Source organism: Crinia signifera, chromosome 1, assembly GCF_055691185.1.
Source record: "Crinia signifera chromosome 1, ASM5569118v1, whole genome shotgun sequence".
Classification (NCBI taxonomy): domain Eukaryota; kingdom Metazoa; phylum Chordata; class Amphibia; order Anura; family Myobatrachidae; genus Crinia; species Crinia signifera.
The window spans coordinates 246,769,776-246,787,337 of record NC_139217.1 but is presented as its reverse complement, the minus strand read 5'-3'; the positions used below and the strand labels follow the sequence as shown (position 1 = coordinate 246,787,337).

General features: G+C 39.6%; 1 protein-coding gene across 8 annotated transcripts in view; it reads right to left on the bottom strand.

Moving 5' to 3' along the window:
* PAX5 (paired box 5) overlaps positions 1 to 17,562 on the bottom strand; it is a 254,571-nt gene that overhangs the window by 113,380 nt on the left and 123,629 nt on the right. For all 8 annotated transcript variants that reach the window (XM_083179807.1, XM_083179794.1, XM_083179784.1 and 5 more), the window contains exon 6: positions 9,954 to 10,129. In XM_083179807.1, coding sequence (XP_083035933.1) covers positions 9,954 to 10,129 — 176 coding nt within the window. The remainder of the gene's footprint in view (positions 1 to 9,953; positions 10,130 to 17,562) is intronic.

Here is a 17,562-nt window from a genome sequence, read left to right as displayed (position 1 = left end):
AACTATTTAGGCAGATTTATCCGCATGATAATTTGATACTGGGCCTTATAACAGAGTGGTACAAAAAATGAGAATCCCATGTTTAATAAGAAGGGGTATGTAGATATAGAAACAGGGCCAGCTGCATTAGGGGCTACATAATCTGGGAGGGGGATGCCAATGAGACTGACTATCACAAAATTAAGGATGACTCTGAGAGAGGCATAATTGTTGAACTTATGGCAATCTGTAGATGTTGGACCTTTAAGAGGCCTCCTTAAACTTTAATTTGGAGGTTCTGGGAAGTAGGTATTGGTGTGTGGGTGGTGGTGGAAGCAATAAGTTGATGTTTTACCTAGGGTGCAAAAAAACCTTGCAACATTCCTGTTTGTCACTACTCCAATCCACATTAAAGGCAATATATTTCTGGGTTACAGCACACAAAAGTATCATGGATGCTTGCCATATGCTGGTGGTTTTCATCAGGGACCTCCTATAGGAGGTATGAACTTAGCTGCACCCAACACATTGTGAAACGTAGAAGCGCAGTCGACAAGCCAGGTAATAACCAAATAAATGGAAAAGTACCCGGAAGAATCAGGTCACAAGGAAGCCATGGTCAAACCAGGAATCACCAATAGCAGTACACAAGGATCAGGCAGAAACAGGTCACTAGGAATAGCTGAAGTCAGACACAGGACGCCAATAACACTTGGCATGGGTGGATTGGGAACTAAAAGTGGCCCTGGAAAAATTTCTATAAGTGGCCTCATGTGGGCAGCACAAAATCAAATTTAAGTGAAACCAACACAAGAATATGCAGGATTAATGCATCACTAGACCTGTGTGGAAACTGTTTGTTTCAATATGCCCCAAGCTCTTTAAGCTGCTGTGGCAAACCACAAACCTCCACATGTCACGTAATATCTCACCTCCCTCCACTGAGAGTAAACACAGACACCAAAACCTCCATCAATCCGGAAAAAAAAACTCCAACTCTCCCTCAGTGAAGCCAAAAAACACTGTAGAAATTGATACACAAACAGATAGCACCCCTTCCTGTCCCTTTACCAGATGTCACAATGGATATCTTCTATTGAAGATAGCATGTGGAGGAATCCTCTTTTAATAAAGGAATCATACATGTTCTGTGGCTGATTAAAACCAGGTGAAAGGCAGACTTAGGGCAGTATTCAATGAGGCCAATTCGCCATGTTTCATGGCGAATTTGTGCTATTTTCACTTTGGAAGGTGATTTTTTGTGTCAAAAAGTGAAACACCCTATTAACATGCACTTTTCGCCGTCTGCGAACACTGAATAACAGACAATTCGCCGTCTGATAGTCTCCGCAATTCACTGTGGTTTTTCAATGGGTTTTTCAATGTGATTCGCAATGAGTGTATTCAATGAGAAGATGTCGAATTGCTTTCTAAGTGATTTTCGCCATGTGTCACCATCTAGCAATCGCCATCTTTTCATGGTGAAGTAGAATGTGAACTTTTAAAATAATGTTTTGCTTTTTTTTAAATTGGTGTAAAAAAAATCAGGAATTTTATTCTGTGAAGGGGCATGCTTACAGCACATGAATATATATTTAATTTAAAAAAATATATATATATTTTTTACACATAACAGCCAGCAGGGGACAGGGAGCCGAGAGCTGCTCATTACATATTCATATATTCACTGCTCCCGATCATTACATATGCACGATCGGAAGCAGTGTTAGCGGCTCCTACCCGGTCCCCTGCTGGCTCCCCGGGGGCAGCTTGTGCTGCCTGGGTCCCGGGGAGCCCACCTCCCCCCACATACATTCTGGGGCAGACAGGGAGACTTCCATCTCCCTGTCTGCCGCCGTCCCCCGGCTCCCTTCGGCATCTGCCGCAGGGGTTAAGATTCGCCGTCAGGGGCAGCGAGACCCAGCGGCATTGAATACAGGGACAGGGAGGGCTGGCAGCGAAGGTTCCAGCCCTCTGGAACACGGCGACTGTGCAGCGAATCCTAAACAGGATTCACTGCACAACGCGATTTTGCTCATTGAATACTGCCCTTAGAAGTAAGCCAGCTATAGATCCTGTGTATGTAATGAAGTAAATTTACTAAGATAGGAGTCCTATTGAAGATAGGATGTTGTTATGGGCAACCAATCACATTGTGTCTAATATCTTCTAGAAGGTGCTAAATAAATAAGTAGAATCTGATTGGCTGCTATGGGCAACATCCCATATTCAATAGAATTCCCATCTTAGAAAATGTTAAATTAAAATTTACCCCCATCTCTCTAGTCATACTGGAGCAATGTTTTGACTTGGATACATTCGTTTTATATTCCTGGTAACTTGACCATTTAATTTTTAAAAGTGAAGTTTATATTTCATTGCCTTTTGTATAGTCAGTTTGTTTGTTTAATTTATTTAATAATTAATTGTCACAATAATATTTCCTCCAGTTTTTGTATGATATTTTAATACATGGGTCTTCAAACTGTGGCCCTCCAGATGTTGTGAAACTACATGTTCCAACATGCATTGCCACATTTTTTCCTATAAGAGCATGCCAAAACTGTCAGGGCATGCTGGGACATGTAGTTCCACAATCTGGAGGGCCACAGTTTGAAGACCCATGTTTTAATACATTATGAATGCTGTGTGTATAAATAGGGTAATCCAACTTTTGTATGAACTACACTCACCAGCCACATGAATATGTCACTTCATAGGGTGTAAGTGCATACATCTCGAGATATGCCTGGTTCAAAAACTGTTGTCTTTGATTTAATTTATTTTTTGCATACATTTTTATTCTGCATATATGTGCAAATGTGTTTTAACGGTAAATAAATTACTTATATATATATTACTGTCAGATAACATGTTATACCCCTGCATTGTTTGAAAAATTTGATTCAACAAGGTTGGATAAATATTACTTGGATCTGAATGTAACAATACATGTTAGCATGTTACACAACATAACCTATGGATGTTATTGTTAGATTTTCTGAATTAAAATTCTTGATTTGGAATTATTTTGAGAAATAACTTTATATGCCTTCATTTGCATAAGGTGCAGATTTCATTAAAAACATATTTATTAATGAACATGTGGGAAAATGCAGTTTGGTAAATTTATGCAGTTTTGCTTCAGATTGGTGTTTGAAGGAATCAATGTAAATAAATATATTCTTGAAATGAAACAAAAAGACTGCATTTTAACTAATCTATTCAAATATTATAATTAACTTTAAATTACATTGCAATAGATTCCTTGAAACTACTTTCCACTATTTAACACTGTGCTCAACACAAAGACACTAGATAATTTTCAAGTGGATTTTAAATGCAAGCCTGCTTGTAAATTTATCAATTTAATCCATGTCGGTGATCTCTCCTAGGAACAAATCAAGTTGTTAATCTCATGGTTCCGCTTAACAAGATATATTGATGTCGCAATAAATGGAAAACATTTAACCATTAATTCTTCCATTATACATTAACAGACAACTGCAAAAAAAAGAACAAGCTATGGAGTGGAACAGTTAAATGAAAGGCTGCAAATCACTATTCAAGTATATGGGGTCAGTGATTTTAAATGTGAAAAAGTATATATGAAATATTTGAGTTATAGGCCAAAAATTCTCTTATACCCTTAAAATTTTTCTGAAAAAACAAAAGAGGACACAATAATAAGCATATAAAAAACCACTCCATCAATAACAAAACCATAAAAAGGTGGCTACATACAGATAGATAGATAAATAGATAGATAGATAGATAGATAGATAGATAGATAGATAGATAGATATTTTTTTAATAGAATATGGATACAATTATTATATAGGCTTACATTTCAAGGCATGAAAATTTTAAATTTCATGTCATCAAATATTACTTTTTGTACCTTGTGAATTGGAAAAAAAGATTTCAAATGTAGAGGAACTACTGTTAACATGTATACACACTGATCGATTTTTTTAAACTATTTCAGTCATGTTGGCCCTTACGAACAATATCATTTTAAATATCACCCAGTGTGTGTGGTATGAATCAAACACACTCCCGTAGGTTTATATCAATCCCCTGTCATCTGTGCATGCTAAGTGGGGGTACCTGGTTACATCACTGAACAAACAATAGTATATATATATATATATATATATATATATATATATATATATATATATATATATATATATATATATATATATATATATACTGATGTGCAACCCCAGGCGGATGTATCTGTAATTGAGTGTGCCAGCCCTATCCTGGATATATATATATATATATATATATATATATATATATATATATATATATAATTTCACAAATCGCTAGTGTGTATGCATTTTATGTTACATTTGATGAATAGATTGTACAAATGTTTTCAAGCTAAATATATATATAGAGAGAGAGAGAGAGAGAGAGAGAGAGAGATGTAGACGGCCTGGCACTCCCTCAGCTGGGATTCAGTACCTGGGTGCCTTCTGGAACAAACAGGTAGTCTCGTAGGAAGGAACAGACAGCGGCACTCCAAGGGTTTTCAACAGCGTGTATTAAAGCAAACCAACGTTTCGGGGTATCATTCACCCCTTTGTCAAGGTTTAAGTGCAATAACAAGAAAATAGTGACTGGTGCTTACCTTATGCAAGTCCTTACAGACTGACAGATTTACCCACGGAGAGAGAAGTGTTACCCACACCCTGTGTAGATGTTTTTTATTCGACATGTTTTTATATGATATGTCTTTCTCACCAATATATAGCACTAGATACACGCGTATATATAATACATTGAATGTCTTTTTCACCTCCTATTATGTTTTGCTATTTGCATTTACTTTACTGTGTATCTTTGTCTTTTAGGCAGAGACCAATCACGCAGCGGCTAGCTGGAAACATGCACACACCCCCTATGATTGTTCTCACCAGTGTCTCCATGGAGACCATGCAGCTTGCACTCCAATGTGCTGTTCACACACAGGAAATCCTGCCACATAGCACTTCCTGTGCTCACACTTCCGGGTCCTGCAGCACCAGCATGCTGGGCAACGTGATTTGTCTCTGTCACACTTTGTTATTTAGGTAAGCACCAGTCACTATTTTCTTGTTATTGCACTTAAACCTTGACAAAGGGGTGAATGATACCCCGAAACGTTGGTTTGCTTTAATACACGTTGTTGAAAACCCTTGGAGTGCCGCTGTCTGTTCCTTCCTACGAGACTATATATAATATATATATATATATATATATATATAACGTGGGTACTGGCACTCCAAATAATAGAAATAACATTTGTGCATAATTAGGTGTATTTGAATGGTCTTTTGAGGTTCAATAAAATGACAATTCCACCTCATATGACGCAAAAAGCTTTAATTGTTACATACCACTAATAGACAATAAACTGTAAAGAAAAGAATGGTTCTAAAAACCCAATTGATGTGTAAGTCCAAGCAACTATTTTAAGAATGTTTTTAAATCAAATTAAATATTTCTCAATAGGCAATATATACAGTGCTCAAAGGGGGCCGGTATACACTGAAATGGCATACCAGAACCGCGAGCATTGACTGAACACCACCACTGCTGTCTCAAACCATTAGCCGATCAGGAGTGGCTGCACAGCAGATTTGAAGGCTGCCGTAGCCAGACCAGAAGCAGAGTGGGCCTCTCATCAAGAGCCAAACCACAGATCGGGGTGCATAATGTGTATAAGGGGTATATGATGTGGTGCACTACAATTAAGGACATATTCTTTCTCCAAAGTGTGCATGCCTTCAGCACACACATAATTACAGCCCTCACTTGTCCATACCCCCACTTCAAGATTTCCTAAAAACTTCCTTGAAACACTTATTGACAACAAATGGATAAGAATAAGCTTAACAAATAGACTCACACCTTAGAGAAAAACTCCTAATATAGTAAAAATAATAGAATAAGTTATTGGCTTTTTTTGACTTTTAAACAACACACACATTTTATAAAGTGTTAAGCTTGGCTACACAATCATGAGACCAAGTAAATATTAACATATGAATTGAATGTACTGTAATTCCAGTTTTATTTCTATTAAATGTATGTTCATACTGTATACAGGGGCGTAGGGAGGGTGGAGCCACCGGAGCACACGCCCTGGGCGCAGATACATCAAATGGCGCCGGAGCAGTGCAGCCCGATCCCTGCCCCCCGCCATAGGCGCCGATTCTGAGCACCCACGGGCCGCCCGAGTCCCGCCGCCGTGTGACCGGTAAGCAGCATACTTCTGCCTTGCTGTGCACAGCATGCCCCGTGCAGTGTGCACACTTAGGTGTCCTCATGCACACCGAAGGCTCCAACCTCCCCCCTCCCTCTCCCTCCGCTTCCGCCCATCACACAGCACGTCGGCGCCCGACACAGCCTGGGCTGAGCCGCATAGCGGAGTGGAGTAGGCTGAGCCGCATATGCAGCATAGCGGAGTGGAGTAGGCTGCCAGGAGCAGGACCGCCCGGCGCCCTGTATCGGACTACAGTGAGTCCTGTCAGGCTTTTGAGTTTTCATGTGAAAAATTGCTAAAACTGCTGGGATGTGTAGTTCCACTGTTACAGTGGAACTACACGTCCCAGCATGCCCTGTCACAGTTTTAGAAATCCATTATCTAAAATCTGTGGCAGGGCATGCTGGGACGTGTAGTTCCACAACAGCACTGACTCCAGTCCTGTCAGGCTTGTCAGCTTTTATTTTCTTGGGGTGCCTGCCTGGTGTCTGGCCATGCACTGACAAAGGCTCATGGGAGGTCATAAAAGGTTAAGTAAACCCAGTGAACATTGCTTGCCTTATTTTGTGGACACGTCCCTTCCCCATGAAGCCATTTCCTATATTTTTGGCTTGAGCACCCACCAGCACCTATGCCGCCCACTCCCTGCTCTGCATGGCTGAGCGTAACTGCCCTGTTCGCCGCTATTAAGTCTCCCGCTGGACTGCTAGCCAATTGGTACTTGCGGTCCAGCAGCCAATCAGAAGCAGCATTGATGGCTGCTGGACCGCAAGCATCTATTGGCTAGCGGTCCAGTGGGAGACTTAAATAAAAATAGCTGTGGACAGGGGCAGCTCAGCCGGGCAGAGCAGGGAGCAGGCGGGGGTCCCCCTTGGCAACAAGCTATTTCAGTCCCCCTTGGCAACAAGCTATTTCAGTCCCCCTTGGCAACAAGCTATTTCAGTCCCCCTTAGCAACAAACTATTTCAGTCCCCCTTGGCAACAAGCTATTTCAGTCCCCCTTGGCAACGAGCATGATGCCCCTTGGCATTGAGCATGAAGCCCCTTGGCATCAAGCATGAAGTTCCTTGCAATGAGCATGGCACTTATGTGTCATATGTGTAATGGGCATTACGGTGTGTTAAATAGTACTGTATGTAATGGGGGTATCATGTGTGACCTTATGTGTAATTGGCATTACGGCATGTGGCTTTATGGGTAATGGGTATTACGGTTTGTTATATGGTATGTAATGGGCATTACGGTGTGTTATATAGTATGTAATGGCCATCATGTGTGGCCTTATGTGTAATTGGCATTACGGCATGTGGCTTTATGTGTAATGGGTATTACAAAGTTCAATAAATTGTGCAATGGGCATTACAGTGTGTGGTATAATGTTAGGCCGCACCCCTTTTTCGCAGCGCAAGAGCCCTGCCTACTACAAATCGGGGGGGGGGGGGGGGCACGCGAAACATGCCCTTGCTCCGGGCATCGTGAAACCTAGCTACACCACTGACTGTATATACTGTAGCTATCTACTGTGTTCAGTACAATATTTACCTGAGCATACTAATGTTTATGCTTTCTTTTTTCTGTTTTATACTTATTAATGCAAAGTATGGTCATCATTGAAACAAAATATGCTTTTATTCTAGAGAACAGCTAACATTCATTCCCTATCTTTCATCAGTTTCTGGTAAAACAGGACATTGTCTGTACATGCATTGTGACTGAAAAGTGGAGTTACCATTCTACTAAGCAATCATTAAGAATGTCTACTTTACTACTACTGGGATTGGATTGTACAAACTCTGAACCTTATTGGCACCCCAAGTGCTGGATACATCCACTTTCATAAATATTTTTGGACTTTATTCTAGAATTGTTTTTTCATGAAATATGTACTTTTTCTTGACCACAACCATTTTTATTTTAAGTAACTTGTGGTCATGTAATATTGCTTATTGAAATAATTACTTATGTTTCAGTTAGGTTTAAAACTAGTTTTTTTTTATAACCATGGCTGGTACACTATTACTTGCAATAATATCCAATTATAGTAATTTTGCACTAGAAATGTGTTATTATGGCTCCGAGGGTTGGCTATTTGCGGATTATGCTTTGGGTACCTCAGGCACTCGTAGCATAATATTGAATAAATAGCAGTTATCAGGGCTGTTTGCATAGCCCCCGAAGCCGGCCTTAGGCATAGGCAAACTAATCAATTGCCTAGGGCATTTGGAATGCGTAGGGGCATCAGCAGCTTCTGCTGATTAAAATGATATGCAGCATGCCTATATTCTGTGTGTGAGTGAGGCTGTATCTGCATATGAAATAGTGTATTCATGGAAATCACTGTAACATAGCATTCCGTATGCAGGTACAGCCACAGTCGCACACAGAATATAGGCATGCCACATAGCATTTTAATCAATGGAAGTTCCTTGTGTCTGCTGGACATAACAATGCAAATAAGATGAATTTTCAGCAAAAAAGGCACCCAACGTTAGCAGAACTGGCCAGGAGCTGCATGGCCTATTTGATTCAGGATGTATGAGGAAACATCTGTATCCAAGCAGAGGCAGAGGTCACAGTGTTAGCGGCTGTGAGAGTGCTGTCTGCGGGTGGGTTGGTTGTGCAATAGTATTCAGCATATGTGTAAGGGGCATTATGTGTGTCATGTATAAATGCATTAATAATGTGCGACATGTGTAACAGGCTTTATGCGTGTCATGTGTATAAGGGCATTAATAATGTGCAACATATGTGTAAGGAGCATTATGTGTGTCATTATGTGTATGAAGGGCATTAATAAAGGTTGGCATAATGTGTAAGGGCATTATGGTTATAAGGACATTAATAATGTGTGTCATGTGTAAGGGACATTACTGTGTGATATTATCAGGGGTGCCAAGAGAAAGGGGTAGGGGGTACAAATTACCCAGGCCAAAGTCTGATGAAAGGGCTCAGTGGGGCCCCCGGGCCTCCTCCCCTTAAGTGACAGCAGCAGCTGTCTTCTCTTCTCCTCTGCCCAGCACACACTGCTTTGTGATGGGTTGCACTTTGGCCATGAAGGTGCTTAAAATACAATATTTTCTCAGGATTTTTTTCTAAGGGTATAATGTGAATAATGTGAGGAGTAATGTACATAAGGTAAAGTGGTACTACTGTGTGATGTAACGTGAATAAGGGACACCATCGCATGATATAATGTGAATAAAGTTGCACTACTGTGTGGCATAATTTGAATTGGAGGTACTACTGTGTGGCCATGCCCCTTCCCAGCAAGAACACACCCCTGTTTGGGCTGCGCACCAAATGTGTGCGCTGTTTCTATTTAAAATATTACAGGTAGGAGCACCAAAATGATGACTGCTATGATGAGGGTTGATGGTGCTGGGAAAGGGGAGCAGGGTCAGAGGCGGAGCTAGTGGCTTTGTTAGGGGGCACCAGCCAAAATCTTGCCTAGGGTGTCATTTAGGCTAGGGACGGCTCTGATAGCCCCCGACAAACCTATTATCAGTAGTTAATCACTGCTGCTAATAGGATATCAGCCAGATGTCTGGATTATATAGAATCTATAAAACACCTCTACAGATATATAATAGATTAATTTTTGCTTATAGTGTAATAAAAGTCACATAATCTTTTATTCCTCACAACAAGATAAAATAAAAAAAGGTGTAAACTTTAAGCTGAAATACAGTATGAAGAAAAAAATTAGTAATAATACCTGTTCTGGTTTGATGGGCTCACTGGTAGTAAATATGTCAGTGTAATGTTGCCTCTCAAACACCCGGTCCAATACTTCTAGTTGCTGCTGAGTAAAGAGGTCTCCCCGCATTTGTTTCCGAAGGAAGTCTCTTCCTGGTAAAGAATGGCCATTTGGGATTTGAGATTCCTGAATACCTTCAAAAAAATAATATTTATTTTAAAATATAAAAATGAGGAAATATCATTGATATAATAATTAATGGGTACTTATATGTTAGTTGGGCGCCCACTATAGTTAGTACGCTCATACCCCCACTATCCATGTCCGTGTGGAGTTCATTCTATATAGTGTGGCGAGCGCAGCGAGCCACCGAGCCCGAAGCGTGGCGAGCGTAGCGATCCCCACAAGGGGACACGTAAAACTAAGCAAATAGCTTAGTGGGCGCCCAACTAACATATAAGTACCAATAAATGTGTCACAATTCTAGTGATTAAAATTACTTTTGCAAATGCTTTATGATTTCAGGATAAACACTCGGAGCGAAATGTAATAGGGTGCAAATTTTTAGACAGCTAAAAAATCACAACAAATCACACATGTCAAAATTCGCACATGTAATAGGGTGCAATTTTTTAGGCACACCTGCATTTTTTTATCACTCCCACTAAACGGACGGTTTCTACCCCCAAGCGCCTAGTTTCTGTCAATCACCTTGGAAACGGCTTGTGAAAAGAAAAAGTGCTTGATTTCATAGCAGCACAGCCTCGCACATGCGTACTACCCCCTTTGTCTTGGTACACTTGAGAACCAGTGTGGTTGTTCTAATTACCAACATCACCAGTACACAACTTCCAGCAATCATAATAGTACTGTAGGTAGTTGTGAACATTTGCTAATTAGTGTAAGAGCCTCACAATACTCTGACTGCTGATTGGACAGTAATGTAACTGGCCTTCTGGTTTTAACTGCTAGAGATTGTATCACAGGCACATATAGTAAGCCAAGGTGATTTGATTATCTTGATTCAAAACAGCATATTAAAGGTTGAATATCGTAGCAACACAACACCAGTAAAGAGTAAATAAGAAACAAAATATTATTTATTCTCACATTTAACGGTATAAATTAAAGAAAATAAACACTAGTTACTGCTATTGGGTTAATGTACTCAAGCACGAAAAATAGCTTTGCATTAATTCACTTTGTCAGCCATGTTCAATGTGAGTATTTTGTGTGGGTTTTGCATCATATTTGACTGATGGAAAAAAACAAAGTATCTGAATGTATTTTTGTTCAAAGTTTCACTTCTTCAATCGTTATAAAAAGCTTTTGTATCTCTGCAGGAACCATCATTGTTGATGCTGTCAATAGTTATTCCGCAAGGAGATTCCCTCTAGAATAACAAGTGTATATATATGATAATATTTTGTGGAGGTGGGGTTGTTTTGTTTTGCTTTTTTAGTGAGAAAGTGTGGAAATATTTTTTTAGAAACTTGTATTCTAAATGTTGTCAGGCGGTAATTGTAGAGGTTGTGAAGATACCTGTCTAATTTGCAATTGGTTTCCTGCACAATACACTTAAATGAGATCTACTGTATGAATTTTATATTATACAACATTTAAAAACATAAGCCTAGTCTGATTTGAATGTAAACTTTAATGTGCTATTGAATTAGGAACTGGTAATTCATTTAGACAACCCTGTTGTAATGATTTAGGCAAATGTTGTGTTAATAAAATGCACAATTAAACACATTAGAATTGAATGGACAAAAATTGCAATGGACAACGTAGAAAGGACTAAGTAATATATATACATTAATGAAAACTGAAAGTAAATGTTTATAATAAACTTATATGAATTGATGTAAATTAAGAGTTATTCTAAGGGCCATATTCAATGCGACCGGCGAGGGGATTAAATGGTGAGGATCGCTGAAAACAAGCGACCCTCACCATTTAACCCCCGCACCAGCCGCTACCCTATTCAATGTTCCGGGGGAATCCTTGCTGCCAGAGGATGCAAGGAGCCTCGCTGTTTTGGCGGCCGCACATGCCGTTTCCACGTCGCTGTAATAACCCAGCGGGGTGGAAACGGCATGTGCAGGGGGGGGTCACTTGTATACTGACCTGCGAGTAGTGTCAGAGAGAAGTTAGCACTGCTCGCTGTTACAGCTTGCGAAAAGGCATTGACTACTGCCCTCTGTATTCTGTAAACTGCATTAATGATGGTACATTTTGATATCCAAGTGCAAAAGGGACATACAGCATACCCTCCAACATGACCCATTCTATTAGGTACAAAATGCTCTGTTCCTGGACCTCCCTGCTAGTGGCAGTTGCAGAGTTGGGGCTGCAGCACAGTCCAATATTCAAAAAGGGGAGCCACTCCTAATGCTTTGTCCAAACATCACTGTCCTAGACTCACTGGCAGTTGATTTGACCCCCCTCTTTGAATTTTGGACTGTACTGGAGTCCAACCTCTGTAACTGCCACTGGCAGGGAAGTCCAGGAACAGATCATTTTGTACCTAATGAAATGGGTCATGTTGGAGGGTATGATACAGTACACACAGGCACCTTTATAGGCCCAAAAATGATTTGTCTGTTTACCACCACAACAATAATGCTAAATTAAATATATATGAAACATGAAGTAATAATATAATAATATAATAAATATGTAAAACATCTTGCATAGACAATGTAATATGTTGAGATTACCTGAAGGATAAAAAAGTAGACTAGATGGGCCAAATGGTTCTTATCGGACGTCAAATTCTATGTTTCTATGTTTATCCTTTAATTTTACAGAACAAAAGGATCTCCAAACACATATGGGTAATAATTACACAGGAATGATCTGCAGTTCAGTAAAATTCCTGTTGCTCAGCCAATAGGACTTAAAATAGGACAGTTAAAAGTACCACAGATAATTTGCAATTAGTGGAATTACTTTTGCAATTAGCAATTTCCTCTGTGTATTATTTGCTACGTGCTTGATTCTACAGCTATGGCAAAAGGTATTACTGCATTAACAGAACATCTGTTTGTGCTGATAAATATGTATATCTGACTGATTGCTAATTGCAAATGTGAATTTTGTGGTCCAGATCAATTTAATTATGTTTTCAGTGGTGTTAAATAAATTAGAATGAGTACGTAATAAAAGCAACACAGCACCAAAAAGTAATTTATGAACATTCAGAAATTCTCATGCTCAGCACAAATAGCAATGTTTCCTCTTCTGTGACTGGTTCCTCTACCCATACACTACCTTTTAAAAGTTTCGGGTCACCCAAACAATTTTGTGTTTTATGAAAACTGACTTTCTATTTATCAACTGAGCTGCAAAATGATAGAACATATAGTCAAGACATTGGCAAGGTTAGAAATAATGATTTTTATTTGAAATAATAATTTTGTCCTTCAAACTTTGCAAATTATAGTCAAAGAATGTCCCTTTTGCAGAAATTACAGCATTGCAGACCTAGCTGTTAATTTGTTGAAGTAATCTGAAGAAATGTCACCCCACGTTTCCTGAAGCAACCCCCTCCCCCACAATTTGGATTGGCTTGATAGGCACTTCTTGCGTACCATACGGTCAAGCTGCTGCCACAACAGCTCAATGGGGTTAAGATCTGGTGACTGTGCTGGCCACTCCATTACAGACAGAATACCAGCTACCTAAATAGCTCTTGCATAATTTGGAGGTGTGCTTTGATTTTGAAATTGATTCCAATCAAGCACTAGCCACAGGTAATGGCATGCATTTGCAGTATAAGTGGCAGCGGGGGTTTCCATAAAAGCCCACTCCAGCGATCATGCTATCATTCTTTCCTGCTTATACCTTTGCAAAATTGCCCCATAGGCTACAATGGTTAATGTCATCTAAATATACCATTAGGTATTTGGGGAACAGACATCTGCGACTGATTGCTGCAACTAACTATATTGCAGCTGACTGGCTTGGGGAATCTGAGAAATACAACATGTTGATTTTCCCCAATTTTCCAATTGCTCACTCAAAATGGCGGGCCTTGGTGAGTTGGAGATGTTTAACATGCTTAATTTCCTTGGTTTCCTGATGGATTGTCAATTAATGATGTCACAACACACATTAGCGGGGAATTGTGGCATTGATGTATGCCGCACATAAAGATTAGGAAAGCCTGCTTTTCAGAGCTTTAAAAAATGGGAAAAGAGAGTAGTTCCCACTGAATAAAATGGGAATTGTGGTAATGTGCTTTAATTAGTTGAATATAGGATATATCTTAGCTTATGGTAACTAGCAATAAAACAAAAATCATATTAAAACAGAATGTAATTACCATTATATAAATGATAAAGTTTCAGATTTGTACAATGATTTAACAGACATATACTACTTTTTATACAATTATATTAAAATGCTAAAGCTGAGCTACCCAGATATTATTACATTTTATATCGCAAATATTGGAACAGTAGGTTTTTGTGTTGTTCGTTTTAGTTACTGTGTGTATTATGGTGACTATTCCAAGAATGACTTTCTCTGGTTATGGGTTTAAATCAGTATTTAACACACTATTAACTCACTACAACATACATATGAACATTAAATCATTCTAAGGACACATCACATGTTGAAAGACTCTAATGCCAATAGTCTCCAACTATATTACTTTGAGCCTCAGATAATTGCTTTACTTCACCGGAATGTGCCGACTAATTAAGATGGATGCTACCTATGTCGTTTAGAACCTTAAAAAAAGAAATGAATTATCGCTAAGAGCAAAAAGGGTATTTTGGAATGAGGGCCAATTTAATAGGAGTAATTTGCTTTAACTGTGTCCTGAGATGTTATAAGATCATGTTCCATCATGGTAATAATTACACAATGGTTTATGTGTATATTGCAGGTTTTCTTCCAAATAAAAAGAGAATAGGTGCATGCAGTACAGAAGCACAAGGATTGATAGGGTTGGAGAAACCCTGTGTGTGCTGTTTAAATATATTTTAAACAACTGCTATTTAATATATTCTGAATATGGTGCCTATTAATCAAAATAAATCTGCTTTAACACATGCCTGGTTTTGCATGTTTTGCTCATGTCTGCTATTTGCACTTCTCATAAGACTCCTGACTCTCTTCTCTGCACAGAAATGCATCTTTAGTTGTAAACTAAAATTGCAGGAATCTATGAACTGCAAACTTGGTTATTGGGTAAAAACCGGAACAGCCAAACCCAGGAAAGCCAGACCAAACCAGATTCCTTCAGAAATCTTAGCCACTGTTGAGATGATAGAGTGCTTCCCCATCTGCACCCATATGGGGGGTGTCCTGTCCAGAGGGGGGGGTGGATTTATGTAACAGCAGCCACTGGGAAGATTCAGGGGTAGATGTATGAACCAGTGATAACTGCTAACTCCTAACTGTTATGTTACAGGCTGGGTTAAAAGAGGGACAGTCAGGAGCTGATTGGCACATGATAAAATTCCAGGCACTTTATCACTTCTCCCTTATCACTGCTTCATACATATACCCCTTAGTCTGGTCCAGCTTTCCATTGTCTGAACTACTACGGTTTGTACCCAATGCCTTTTATGTGTTCCAAGGAATAGGACTGCCAGCTAGCAATAGCAGGCAGGTATAGGCAACATCATTCAATTACTATTAGTCTAGACTCTGGAAACAAATAGAGATGTCTGGAATTCAGGATGGGGCTCCAAAAGATAAGACTATTTTGTGAAAGATGTTGTATTTTGGAGAATCTCTGTCCAAAGATAGACTTTACCTAGGCAGCGAATCTGCCAGTTCATTTGTCTGTCCAGAAATGTGAACATAAACTTTTCTAATGCCTCCCTGCTCAGTGGCAAGGAGAGTTTACACCTCATTCTTTTGATATAGGACACTGCCAAGGCATTGTCCAGACCAAGAGCACTGTGAAAAGAAGCATGGTAAGAAGAACTGAAGAGACAGTTTCAGTGCCTTCTGTTCATTACAGTGCCTTCAGTAAAACCCTACCAGTAGAGAGAGTATTATTATGGTGAGCTTTCATAGTTTCTATGTCCAAATTTACTAAGGGAATGCAATTTAAATAGACCATTGCAATGTATGTGCTGTTGGAGTTGAGCTATTGCTGCCTTCATTACTCTGATGAAGGAATAAGGAGCATTTAAAAATGCTCTTGGAGCAGCTGATCTCTCCACTTGATCTATAACAGTCATCTGTGATTTGGCTGAATAGGAACATAGTGAAAAGAGTATTTGAGATTTGTATTTATATAGTAACATTCTCTGGTAAGAAGACAAGGAAACAGTGGCAGATAAGAGACGAGAGGGTCCATGTGCTGTGTCTGTGTTGGGCCCCCCTCAGTTGAATCCAGGCTTCAATTAACCCTCTGTCTCTGCGACACTGTGGACTATGGCTTTGTTCCACAGTGTGCTGTGCATGTGAGCAGGGCCCTCTCTCCTCATATATGTCTCTGTCACCCTAGTAAATGCTTCATTGTCCTGTCCCCTGATGCAACTTATTTACTATGTACTTGTCCTATGTATGTTATTGCATTGTACTGTAATTTTATTGCATTTCGCTCATCTATGTATTGTTAGGCACTGCGGAACCCTTGTAGTCCCATATAAATAAATGATAATAATAATGTTCATGTCTCTGGAAACATGGCACACATGCCTTAATATCTGGGACATCTCTACTGTAAACATGCAACCCATGAGGAAAATGGGCAACGCACTAATTTTTCCAGTGATTTTTGTGTGCCGCACCAGCTCCCATGGGACTCTGAGTAAATATAAATGTATGGATGCATGGTGTGCGGTGTGGCCCCTGCTGTACCCATGGGTCCATGTGCTCTGAACACCCTGCACTTATTATATATACACTTATTTTGTTAACTTTCCATACCGAATTTTTTATCATTTTAAAATCAGAACATTTAAACTCAGGACCAGAGCCTTATTTATTTGGTATTTTATGTTCTCCCTGAATATTTCCTCCCACATTCCAAAAACATAGTAGAAGGCTAATTGGCTTAATAAACCTAGTTCGGACTATTGAGCCACACTGTGGACCTTTGATATACAGAGGGGAGAGGGGCATAACCAAATGGTGCAGCCCTCAGAAACCTCTCTTTTATTGGTATGATTTGCTCTCCTGAAAAGCTGTCCCAGGCCCTGCCATGATCCTCAGAGAAGCCCAGGACTGGGGAATTAGAACTATTCCACCTCTCAGTATCCCTGAAACTAGTGTGTGCTCTAGGAAATATAGACTGCACACCCCAATGGTGCAAGGACTAATGTGAATTAGAAATGGCAGAAAGGCCAGCAGTGGGTTCTCCAACTTTTTGTTTGCAACAGATCCAGTCAGTATAACAACAAATGTTGGTCTTTAAAAATAGAAATGTATTATTGTTATTAATCTTGTAATCATCCTGCAAATTCCATTTAGGCACTTTCCAACAATATAAATGTCTTTGTAATGGATATCCAGACTTTAAGTGGACAGTTATTAGGTCAACAGTCAATACGTTTACCACTATTGGTTGACATGCATTAACCCCTTCACTGGTACTCCAGAGAATTTTCCAGGCTGTCCTCCAGTGACCAGACTGGTAAACCTGGAATATTTT